Source organism: Aythya ferina (genome assembly GCF_964211825.1).
Source record: "Aythya ferina genome assembly, chromosome: 2".
NCBI lineage: Eukaryota > Metazoa > Chordata > Aves > Anseriformes > Anatidae > Aythya > Aythya ferina.
The window spans coordinates 30,095,759-30,108,894 of record NC_140297.1 but is presented as its reverse complement, the minus strand read 5'-3'; the positions used below and the strand labels follow the sequence as shown (position 1 = coordinate 30,108,894).

The window sequence follows — 13,136 nt, the reverse complement described above, 5'->3', positions numbered from 1 at the left end:
TTCTAGATAGGTTACTACTGTCCACCAAATACAATAGCTGAATAGCAGTCTTAGAGACAATTTTTTTGCATTCTGTGAAAATACATGGGAAAATAATCCAGCGATATCTTGCAGATGTCTCAGCTGAGAGATAATAATATGAGCTGTCATGTAAGAGGAAGATGATCAGTTTGTGAAAAAGTTCTCTGAACATTGCCCAGTTGTGGGAGAACCAGTGGTGAGAATCAGGAATCAAGATCTAGCATAATAAACTGGGGTTTATTCGTTCTAATGCTCACTTCTTAATGTTTCATTTACCTTTCCCTCACAACAACCCTGTCCACGTGCATGCACATCCCTTAATAGAAAGTATATAGCATGTAACAACTTGTTTTTCGGGTCAGGTGCAACGGAAAGGACAAGATTCTTCTTAACAGTAATAATAATGACCTAATTTTGCATTGAGCTTCTCTAACAGAGACTTTTGCATATATGTGGATTTCTGCAGAGGCGTACCTGTTGGTGTCAGGCTGGAGCATGATGTCCAAACTGGTGTTTTGGTGACAACAGCAAAACCCAGTCATGAGAGTTGATCCCCAAACTCTAGGCTGCTCAGAGTTCAAAAATGGATTTGAAATCTCTTTTTTTAAAAAAATAAATAAATAAATAAATAAATAAATTGAAGGGTATGTTTTCAAGCTGTTAAACACCTGTCTTTAGTCCTTTGTCCTCCTAGCCACTAAATTTAGATTTGCCTACATTAGGTGAACTTTGAATTTTCTTCTGTTTTAATTTTGGTTAAGGTTACCTTTGAAATAAAGGAAAGTTGGCTGGCTTAAACTAATATGCTAGTTAACCTTAACTTTACCTTTGACCTTTAGCTTAATCCAGACCAATTTGTGCTTCTCATTAACGATGCATTTCTGTCATACTCCCTATGTTCTTTTGGCTATTTAAAAAAGCATGGCTATTTTTTTTTTCTCCATTTGTGTCTGTCACATTTAGTGTTGACTTCGGCGAGGCCCAAATTTTACATTGTGCATTTTTGAGAAAGCGTACTGAAGGCATTTCTCATGTGTTTTTTCCAGATATTATTTGTATAACTAAAGAAACATGTAATCACCCAATTTCATAAGTTTCACTGCAAATTTTCATGTATTCTGTGGGAGAAAAAGGTGACCGAATATAAACCTGAGGCTGGTATATGAGAAATTTATTTTGGAGTAATTTGTGTGGCATTCTTTGAAGTGATCTGCTATTGCATTTATAGCTAAAAGCTACCTCACTAATAATACTTAGAAACATTTGGTGCCTGGAAAGTATTTTGCCTCTGACAACATTTACAGTAGTTAAGCCAAATATAAGTAGGCTGTTATTTTCCTGCTAATGAGATGGGATCCTGGCCATCATTCTATTAAACAATAAAAGTGCTAATAGCCAATGCAAAGGATCTCTGGTGTCTATTTTTCAGTTGACACATGAAGAAATCCTTGAAATGTTTATTTCCTATATTGTTTTTAGTATTACAATGGTTTAATTAATCATGTGCTTAATTAGCAGTGTCTAGTTTACTTGAGAAAGCTCATTGTTAATGTTGTACTTGGTTTTCAATTATATTTTCTTTCTCTTTCCAGTGGCTTTTCATGGTCTCCCTGTGAAAATCAAGAAGGAACCCCATAGCCCATGTTCGGAACTTGGCTCTGCTTGCAGTCAAGAACAACCATTCAAGTTCAGTTATGGGGAAAAGTGCCTGTACAATGTCAGGTAAAGCAATCAGGAATATGTTTGCAGTGAGAACTGCTGATTTAAATGAGGACTGACTAAAGAGTTATAAAGCCATAACAGAGATCTTATAAAAGTTCCCTCTTCAGCAGATAGCAGCCTGATGAGATAATGCATTTAGCTGATGAACACTGATGGTGTTGTTTACAGTTATATCAAACATATAACTATTTTAAAGCAGTGTTTTTCATCAAAATGCATATTCTCTATTCCTCCTTCATGGGAGATAGCCAGAATTTAGAAACTCGGGGTGCAAGTGTGAAATGGAAGGAGTGTCTGGTTTTCTATGAGTTGTGTTGAAAGTACTTTCAAAATGCATTATACACATTAGGAAAGAGAGCAAGATCTGTGTAACAAGCAAGAGATTGGCAGGCCTGAGGTATTTGACATGTTTTGCAATTATATATGTGTGCATTCAAGGATGATTACAATTTGAAATAGTATTTCATTAGGATCTGCATCTTTGTTATCTTTTCAAAAGCAAATTGTCTTTTATAAGGGTAAATAGTAAAAACTTTAATAATTCTGGGGGCTTGATATGACTGCATTCTTTATTGACGTTGTTTTGGTTTGCACTTACATGTCACTCCTTCCTTTAGCAGTGAAATGTCTTACTGACATTTCAGTCAATTTTAGAATGTTTAATCTTGCTAGTGAGTTTTTGTTCTCATTAACGTACTACTAAAACTGATAGCACTTAAATAATTTGCATTTAACTTTTTTACGTGTGAAAGAAAACTAAAAACAGACTGGCACCTTCGACAGTCATAGAGGAATGGTTTTGATTTAAAAAATCAAATGTGTACATTACCAGATTTGATGGGTGCTGGGAGATCTGACACAGGAAAGTATGCAAGTTCATGCTTACTATCTGCCTTTTGTCTGTGTTTTTCCTGTTCAGAAACAAGAATAATCAAAGTGTACTAAGGTCCATTCCTGTTCTGGAACTCCTTTATATTTGCAGGACTTAAACTTTATTTTTGAGACAGAGACAGAAAACCTATCAGGAGAGCCTGCTGACATCTTAGTGTGGGTAGCTAAGCCAGCATAGCATTGTTTTTCTGGGTCAGATCCCTTCCCTCTAACTGCATTCATTGTTTTACTGTTTCACTTTGTGGTTTTGTGCAAGCTCTAAAAAAGAGTCTTGACAGGCACTGCCAGCTCTTTGCACTCTAGTCCAGGTGCATATAATACAATACCATGTTTGTGTATTTTGTGTATCTCTTGTTAGAATGTCAGTGTAAGACTGAATCCTTTAAAAATACATTTCTAGGCCCCAGAGAAAAAAATGCTGTTTTGAACCACTTGCCTTTAAAATTATTTTTTTCTGTGCTCCTCTTCGTGTAGAGAATTTCTCTGCTCCAAACTGCTTAATAAAGTATCTGTAATAAAAAGCTTATATGTGATACTTGCTTTTTTTTTTTTTTCCTGAACATACGTGCTACATGTTTTTGCAGAGAAAATAACAGAATCACAGAATCACAGAATCACAGAATTTTCTAGGTTGGAAGAGACCTCAAGGTCATCGAGTCCAACCTCCAACCTAACGCTAACAGCCCTCCACTAAACCATATCCCTAAGCTCTACATCTAAGCGTCTTTCTCCTTGCTTTTCTAATAGTGCCTATGATCAGAAGCCACAAGTGGGAATGAGGCCCTCCAACCCACCAACACCATCCAGCACTCCTGTGTCACCGCTGCACCATGCCTCCCCAAACTCAGCTCAGACTCCTAAACCTGACCGGGTTTTCCCGGCCCATCTCCCTCCATCCCAGTCCATTCAAGACAACAGCTTCCCTATGGATCACAGGTAAAACACAGAATGTGTGCAGGACCTATGCAGAAGTTATTTCAATGGTAGACGTGTGTCTCTCATATAGGGCAGCACTGGCTTCAAGCCAGGTAAGGTCAGAATGTCAGAAATGTATGTTTTATGAAAGACTGGCACCCTGCTTGAGGGGCTTCAGTAGGAGTTGATATTGGCAATGATACGGTTTTAGTGACCTGCTTCTGCTGACTGCTGAGGGTGATTCACTTGAGTCTAGTAAGCCCCACGAGATGAAGTCATCAGCAGGCATGATCCTGGCTAATCTGTCTCCTTGCTAAGAAATTTACCGGTCCAAGAGATAAGTAGCTGTATGTGCTACTGCTTCAGAATATTCAATGGAAGGGTGGATCATTTTTCCAATCCCTTTAGAAATATAGTATTTCAAACAAACTTACATGCCAACATAAACTGTGTTCAAATAACATTAGTCTGAGTAAAAGCCACAAAACTGGAGACTAGAATTAAAGCTTAAACTGTCCTTAAGTCACCCTGTTTTGTTTCGGTATGTTGGAAGTCCCCAGACAACTGACTGTCTTTTTTAGCTCAGTTTTGCAACAAATATGCTTAGTGAATTTCCCTTATTTTTGAGACCAAACACTTGTTTGTGGAATTCTATTAATCCTAACCTTTATTACATGAACCTGTTTTTGTTTGCTGTGTTGTGTGATTGCTCTGAGCATTTTGAATTTCAGCTATATAGAGAGGTATATATGTTTAGAGACTTGTCTTAGCACTTACACATTAACAAATTAAGAAGCACCTGAAAAGAAAATCACAGTTGTCGGGAGTGTGATTTGCATGCTTCTGCTCTAATAAGGGCTATTATCTCCAGGGATTTGTGCAGATCAAATCTGGAGGAGGTCGCTACAGTTTATATAGCCATTTTGTGCTCTGCTGAGATAGTATTAAATATTACCCAAGGTCTGTATGCCTTTCTGGTGGTAAAGAAACACTGAATCAGCCCTGTAAACTGCCATAATGCTGTTTCCCCCATCCTTGGACTGTGGTCTAACCACACCAGCCCTCAGTGAAGCCAGGATGCAGTTTTGATTGCAGGAGGGTGGATAACTGTGTTTTTGTATATACACCCAAGTTGTCAGGAGACTGAAATCTCCAAAAGCTAAATGGCTTCTGTGCAGAGATCAATAGTATTTTACAGATGAAAAAATCTTTGGATTTAGAGCAACTTGTAAAGACAATACTGTAGCTGTATGTCAGCCTTAATTTGAATATTTATAAAGATTTGCATACACCCTAGTTTATTTTCCTATAACCATAACTCTTGTTCTGTACAAGCTTTATGAGTTCTTTATATGATTTTTTCCCCATGTCTTTGAAATTCATGTTCTTTATTACATTTTGCACTGATGCTTTCCTTCAGTGATAGAACATAACGTGTTTTAGTGAAGTCCAAATTAGCTGACTCAGGGCAAAAATCTCATTTTTCTATTTTTTTTAAAGAAAGTATGATTGTAGTGGAAGATACATATTATTATTTTTTTTTTCACCATTTTCCTCTTTACTTTGAATCTTCTCCATTTTTTGAAACAAATATGTACTTGATATTTTTGTGCAATTCACATCTTCCTGATTTACAAGATGATAGCTACAACAATGAATGTATTCAGACAATGTCATTTAAACAAATAACCTACCTGTGTAACTTTGTATATAAATTTATAACTCCAAGCATTTTTCTTTGGAACATGCGTTGGTGGTATAAGATAGGATCAGTATCTGGAACATACAGCCCATACATCTTCATACAGGGCATGAATATAAGTGGTCCTAACAAGTACCAACAGGAATCAAATCCACTTGTATAAACAAATGGCTTGATTCCATACAAAGCTTCCAGTACAACAAGTATTATTAACTTCCTTTGAGGCTTTGTGAGTGAGCCTGTTTCTTATTTTAACTTCAAGTTGCAATTTTCTGATTCACTCCTTGACAGTTCTTAATGATAATTTCTGCTTCTTTTTTTGGCTAATGAAAAAAGGAAAAGAGGGAAATGAATGCAGTGCCAGTCAGCCTAACTGTTTCATAATACATTTGAGTTTCTAAGTTTATTTTCTGCAGGTGTAGGTGGAATTGCAAAAACCAATGTTACAGTGCAGTACTCTTTCTATTGCAAAACAGATTATTTACAGCAGCATTAAAAAAATAATTTTGTCTCCAGTGCTACATTGTAATAGTTTCTATCCCTGTAGCTCCCACAGTATTTGTAATTAAGCTATGACAGTAAATATTTGTCAGACCAAGTTCACAGCAGTATTTTGACAGATGTTAGTAGGGTTAAAATTGTTTCAGAAACACATACTACATATAAGATGATATTCAAGGACTGTGTTGCTTATGCAATCAAAACCCTCCTTTCTTCATTCACCCCATTTTCTCCAAGAGAATGTCTGCTTTTGCTGTCATGAGGGAAAGTCAGTTCTGCTGCAAAGTACAGGAAGCTGAAGAGTGATTAATTCTTGATTTTTAGTGTGACGGTGTGAAACTGGCAGAGAAAGACACAGGTTTCTCTTTTTTTTTAAAAAAGAAAAAAGAAAAAGAAAAACGTATGCTTTCATGATGAGTGATAACGGGGCTAGTAAGCAGTTTGTTGCAAGAACATTGCATTTGCTGTGGATTAGTGCAGACACAATTCTGGTGGCGATGGTTACTACCACTGCGGTAATCTATAGGAGATGACAGGAACACTTTGTGCAGTTCATCAGAGCATGGTGGGAAAATAGCATCCTTGTATTCTCTAGGCTTCTGAACCCACAGATGTCCTAATAATTACATTCTAAATTTTTCATTCCTGTTTTATGGAAGAAACAACAAATGTAGGTTCTTGAGCAGTGCTGCATGGAAATTAAGTTGATTTAAAACTGAATTCTCACATGTTATGCTTATTGAAGAGTATTTTGGAGTAGTAAGTGGCGGCTTGGTTTGTGTGGACTACTTCTTTTGTGTGGAAATAACTATGGGAAGAAGTTAAGGCAGGAGGAAAATACTTAGGCTTTGCTTCTCTTAACAAAAATCTGTATGCTGTCCTTTTTCTGGAGTGCTTATATTCTCTTCTGGAATACAATACCAGTTTTGCAGGTAGACCTCCCACGGCGCTATCCCCGAGAGGACAGAACTGTGGACTTATACCCTGGCATGATTCCAGGTGTTTCAACAGACAATACTCTTTGTTCAAAATGGTTGTGTTTGTTGTCATGGTCAGAATGGTTTCCATGTAACAGTAAGAACTGCAAGAGTAAATTAGAGTACAAGCAATACGTCATTCATTCTCATGAAACAACAGAGAGCTCCACATAAGCCTCTTTCATGTTACTGTGGTAGGAAAACGTCAGTCTTTCTGCTGGTTTGAAGCTGGTACATTTTTGGTTGGCCTCTTTTGATGAGAGAGGACACTGAAGAAAAAGAACATGGTGGTGGGGGCAGGTACTAGAGCTGGTATTAATAGGTGGGGGGTATGTCACTTTGCTTCTTGCTGTTCTGCAACACAGCCATGATCATAATCCTGATGGCAGCATTTGGCATTATCATAAACAAAATGTTTACTATTGAGGAAGCGATAAACCCTCTTGCTAATCATGATCTGTGAAGATCTTTGTGAAATGGAATGTAGCTTAAGTCCTTTACATGACCTCTCTAACTTGTGTCCTAGATTTCGCCGCCAGCTCTCTGAACCTTGCAATTCTTTTCCACCTCTGCCTGCAATGCCAAGGGAAGGACGTCCAATATATCAGCGGCAGATGTCTGAGCCAAACATCCCTTTCCCACCTCAAGGTTTTAAGCAGGAGTATCACGATCCAGTGTATGAACACAACGCTATGGTTGGCAGTGCAGCCAGTCAAAATTTCCCCCCTCCTCTGATGATTAAACAGGAACCTAGAGATTTTGCATATGATTCAGGTAGGTGAGACTCTCCTTATTTATGCATAGTAAAGTAATAAATGAGTCCAAGCTAGTGCTATTGATGTTTTGATTCTATGAATTGGAACTTGCTCTTCTGGCTTCTAAATCTCCCAAAGTAATTGATGTCCAATATAACTTGAAAAGTAGTGAGATTGCCACATAGTACAAGGTGTCTCGTGCCACTGTTGCCTTGTCTTGCTCTGTGGAGGTTTTCATTTCCCAGAACTCTCTGTCCAGACAATACACAGGTTAAAGAAGCTGGAGAAGAAATAATCATGGGTGCAAAATTGAGCTTTGCTTAAGAGGGGGCTTGCTCTGCATTATCTCATCTCTGACCTCTAAATTTGTATGCTCCATTTTATGAGCTCTTTCATTTGTCCGCCAGAAGTAGAGGACTCTCCTCTTGCCTGCACTGCTTTAAATCAGGAGTAACTCCGCTGAAGTGGGGTTTATACAGCTATAAAACCAATGAGGGAGAAGAATCAGCCAAATTGGTGTCAGCTTCTCAATTTGTGCATACTGCTGTGTTTTGTGGAGGTACATAATCTGTGATGCCAGATTGCTGATGTAGAGAATAAGCTGTTGCTATTAATAATGTTTATTATTATTATTGCGCTCATAGGGCAACCAAAATGAGCGTTATTGCTCTACAAAATAGAGGAGGTGGTGGCAGAGCCCACTCTGAATAGCTTCTGGTCAAAAAGGATAAAAACATGAATCAAAGGAATAACATTTGAAATTTTAGGTTACTTTGCCACAATTTAAAAATAATATTTATATTATATTTGGGGAAAGAGAGAGAGAATTGGGGAAGCAAAAAACAGAGTTTAGTGATGAGTACCAAGTAACGAGGAGAGGGAAGCTAAGGTTAAAATTGCATGGAGCAGGCTGGATAGGGTAAATGGGGTAAACAGTATGGTGTTGACAAAATTCAGTCAAAACACATCTTTCAATTCCTATGTAAGCGATTTCTGCAGCTCCTCATCAGTCCATGCCTCTGTCCTGGTTCGTGTATGCCACACTGTTAAAGAGAAGGGTTTTCAGTGAGTTCTTATGGCACTCCCAGGGGAGGGTGCATTGCTTTCATACACACATACCCTAATTTGGGGCAGCGTCTTTTTGAGCCTTGCCTGACTTCTGGGCACTGCAGTGCCTCCAGTGCTTACCTTCTGGTTCAGTTCGTGGCTAGATGCTTTTGCAGTTTCTTTTGCAAACACTGTGTGGCTGTTGAATTGAGGTCTCCTTTGGAAGTTTAGCCTATGACAAATTGTTTTGCAGTTTGATACAGTGAAAAAATTGTTTTTATCATCTTTTCTATAGCTAACTTAACATTGTCTATTTAGTGGAGTATTCTTTGGTATCTTTATTATAAAGTGCTTGTTTTAGAACTGATCCCTATCTTAGACCAGGGGAATTTGGAAAGTAGAGTTTCTCCTTTCTTATTCTTTGCAAGCAAATAACCAATCCTTTGATGAATTTGAGTTAGGGATATACAAGGAGGGGAATAAGGAGGAAATATGAAATATTTATCCAAGCTGAAGTATAAGACAACATGAACATAGGTTCAGATTAAAGGATGAAAGCAAGAACTAAACCTGTTCATTGATTAAGGTTCTGAGATATGTGGCTTTGGCAGTCGTGTATCTTTAGTCTTACAGAACAGCATGGGAGAGACTGTCTGCATAGTTAATGTGGCTATGGATAATAAATAGGGGACTGCAGCTTCAGGCACTGCCAGTCCCTTGCAACCTTCACAAGCACCGTTATTCATCCTGCTAAATTAAAGGGTGAAAAAAGGCCCTTTTGTAAGCATGCTTCATATTTGGCTAGGAAGTGGGATCTCCTTATTGCATGCTATTACTTTAAATCTGGGTTGGCTGCTAGCATTCATCTTTCATTGTAATATTCTTTATGGGAAAAAAAAAAAAAACAGCAAATTTTATTCTGAAAGGAAGATGTGCAAACTTGCGTCAATTCTAAAATGCTCTTTTTTTATTATTATTATTTTTTATTTTTGTGCCAGCAAGAACAACATTTCGCTTTATAGTAATGACGTCTGAGGAAGATTGTTTCTTTTGTGACGAATAATTAGTTTTTAAAAATGTAATAGCTGTGTAACCAGTGGTCATGAAAAATTAATCTGTTGGTATCAGGAAGTACTTTTATTGGCCTCAGAATCACTGCATTTAAGTTGACACATCTGTACACTCCATAAATTGCAGTCAACAACTGTGGTCTGTTGATATTTTGTCTTGTTACCATCTGTTCTCTAGAAACCATCATTTTCCATCCTTACTAGGAGTACATTAAATAACCCCTTAGGAAACATAATGTATTTGTCACTGAATCATTGATTTCATTTTTCACCTATGGATGTTCAGGGAAGGAGGAATGTTAGAGTGAAAAGTCTTTTTTTGCATGCTATTTTACTGCAGCTCGGATAAGAATATAGAAATATATTTAAAAAGTTCATTGTAATGCACCAAGATGTTCCTTTTGGGATGTTTTTGAAAGAGCCTCATAAAAGTTCATTGCTTTTGTGCACTATACTTTTATATTTTGTGGGAAGCTGGTGAATGAAAAGCATTATTATGGAATGATTATAACTCTATTAAAACATGACATTAATTATGACATGGGAAATGGCAGATCAATTAGTTGTAATTGTAATTGCAGGTATGCAATTTCTACTGCAGAATGTTTGAGATAATGGAAAAAGAAAAATGTCAACAGAGTAGAAGCTCTTCCTTATCCATCTACACTTCTAGAAGTCACAATGCATCATACGTGTCCAATCAGACTTTTTCTGCCACAATTTTTTTTGGGCTGCTAGTCACAGATATATTTAGTACCTAATGGTATATCCAGCAACATATAGAACTTGGAGATTTTACATGGTTGATGAATATGCCCTAGAAGCCTTCCCAAGATATTTGTTTACAAGGGTTAATAATGGAAATTCTTGAACAGTTAGTACTTCTACAATTCAGTCCATGTGTTTGGTTATTTTAATGAAAAGGTCAACTTGAGGAGCTTTGAGCTTCCTCTGTTCTAGGCTTTATTTTGAGGTAGGACCCTTGAAGGCTTGATGCTTCCTACTTCACTTAGTCTATTTGCAAATATACCAAGTAATGACTTCAGCTATGCATGTAGATTAATAATAAAAATAATTTTGCAATGACATCTTCAGTTTCAGTTTAAATCTCACATTTTGTTTTGCCTGATTAAAACAGTTATTTTGTTTGGGAAGTTCTTTTGTGCCTATTTCTTTAACTGAGAACTTTTAAATCTGTCACAAGGTAGTGTTAGTCAGAGATTAGTAGACAAATTGCTGCTTGTATATACTTATTACTGATTGCCAGGAATTCATCTGTTGAAATCTAGACAAAATCAGTCTCTCCAGAGCAGATTAGAGGCATTGACAGGGCTGTTCTTGCATTTCAGTGTAGTCTCATGAGTAATACATTTGAATGGACCTTAGAAAATTTGGATTCTATCCCTGTCACTTCCAAAATTTTCTTCTGAGTTACTAGTCACATCACTTGTGGAATAAACTTTTGAGACAGAATTATTAGCCCTTATGTCTTCCTTGCTGGGTTGCTCATCCTTCTAATTTCTGAGGCCTCACAACCTTTTGGCAGCACCCAAGAAAGGGTAAGAGATATGGTTGTAGGCAGAGACACATTTGATAGAAACCTGCTTATTTGGGGTACCCAATTAGCACTGGAAAATTCTTAAAGAACACTATGTATTAGACAAGTTCAAAATTTAGCTCCTAGGGACTTCCTTTGTATTTAGTAGTGAGAAAGTATAGAAACATCAGATTAGTATCCCAGTCCAAGGACCACAAATATAAGAAATACATAATGTGAAAAAAATTTGGCCAAGATGACTTGACTACTTTGGCAAACTTAATTGGAGCTGGAACAGCCTTTGTTGAGTCCTAAAATTTGCCATTCCAATATCTTGAGGTTGTCTTTTCCTTTCTTGAAATGTTATGCCTCATTAATGGCACAACTTCCAATGTCTGTAACAACTGAAGCAGGAGCTCCACCTGCAAAGCTGTTCACTGCACCACTCTCCTTCCCCAAAACAGTTTTGACTTGTGCACTCAAGAGGCAAGAGTTGTCCTGAGACAAAAGGCTATATCATAATTCATTAGCAACAAAGCAGTTGTATAAATGTTGCCCAGGAAGATGTAATTATGACACTTGCTAACCACCAACATTTCCACCTTTAGGTATAAGATGTTGTTAGCATTCTACTATCCATGCTATAAAGGTGTATTTACCTAATGACTGGAACAGAATAAAAAGCAAGAGTCCTTTCAAATACCTGATACAGTGCTCTTTGAAAAGCAAATCAATGCAAATTAACATTGAAAAAGTTTCCTAGTAGCACATTCTTCCCTTGAGATCAGCTGACATCTCTTGAAATTTGGGAGTTGCAAGAACAACATTAGAGAATGTGTTGAATTAAAATTTCAAGGGAAAAAATAGACTTTAAATGTGTTTCTTGGAAGTATATTTATTTGCAGTTTTCCTTTCCTTTCCTTTCCTTTCCTTTCCTTTCCTTTCCTTTCCTTTCCTTTCCTTTCCTTTCCTTTCCTTTCCTTTCCTTTCCTTTCCTTTCCTTTCCTTTCCTTTCCTTTCCTTTCCTTTCCTTTCCTTTCCTCTTTCCTCTTTCCTCTTTCCTCTTTCCTCTTTCCTCTTTCCTCTTTCCTCTTTCCTCTTTCCTCTTTCCTCTTTCCTCTTTCCTCTTTCCTCTTTCCTCTTTCCTCTTTCCTTCTCTCTCTCTCTCTCTCCCTTTCTCCTTTTCTTCCCTCCTTCCCTCTTACTTTAAGAACAGCAGTTGGATATTTTATTGTACCTCTTGCAGGTACAGGTTAGACATTTGGAGATGCTAGTATGAAGGAAGAAAGGAAATCTTAGCTGGCAGTCAGAGTCAATGCAGGTTGGCTTTTTCCAGAATATCTTCTAGTGCCTTGACTAATGCAGTATTTAAAATGACAACTTATGGTACTTCTACTGTCTTTAATTATATTGGCTAATTTTTCCACATTGCTTTGAAAATGTAAAGCACCGTGTTGAGTGCTAAGTATTATTACTACAGTTATTCCCTTGGGAGATTATTTCACAGACTTCATAGTTAAGAAATATTTCTTGATAGTAAGCCTAAATTTTCCCTTTGATCAGTCTCATTCCACTGCTCATAGCTACACCTCTTTGGCTCATCCTAAACAATTCCTTGGTATTAACATACCACCTATAAATCTCTGTAGACAGTCTGCATGTATACTTAAAGTATGTCTGTGTGAATTGTTGTTGAGATCCTGCTTCATAAATCCTCTAGCTGCTTAATCTTTTCCTCAAATTCTCTCTAGGTTTTTCCTTTTCTTTTCTTATTTTTTCTTCCTCCCGCCCCCCCCCCCCCCCTTTTTTTTTAATTTAAGTCAGGCTGCAAATATTTGCAGTATTTTCAGCATAATTTTTTAAAATGTGAAAATGTGAAACAGAACTAACCTCATCCTTTTACAGGATGTGGTCCTTCAGTACGTGCATCCCAAAATTGCATCTGCTTATGGCCTTAAAGAAATTCTTTTACACGGTGCAATTGTTCTGAATGAAAAT

General features: G+C 37.2%; 1 protein-coding gene across 4 annotated transcripts in view; it reads left to right on the top strand.

Moving 5' to 3' along the window:
• The window catches only part of ETV1 (ETS variant transcription factor 1), a 68,433-nt gene that overhangs the window by 33,879 nt on the left and 21,418 nt on the right, over positions 1–13,136 (top strand). For all 4 annotated transcript variants that reach the window (XM_084508332.1, XM_084508331.1, XM_084508333.1 and 1 more), the window contains 3 exons: positions 1,614–1,743; positions 3,382–3,570; positions 7,256–7,503. In XM_084508332.1, coding sequence (XP_084364458.1) covers positions 1,614–1,743; positions 3,382–3,570; positions 7,256–7,503 — 567 coding nt within the window. The remainder of the gene's footprint in view (positions 1–1,613; positions 1,744–3,381; positions 3,571–7,255; positions 7,504–13,136) is intronic.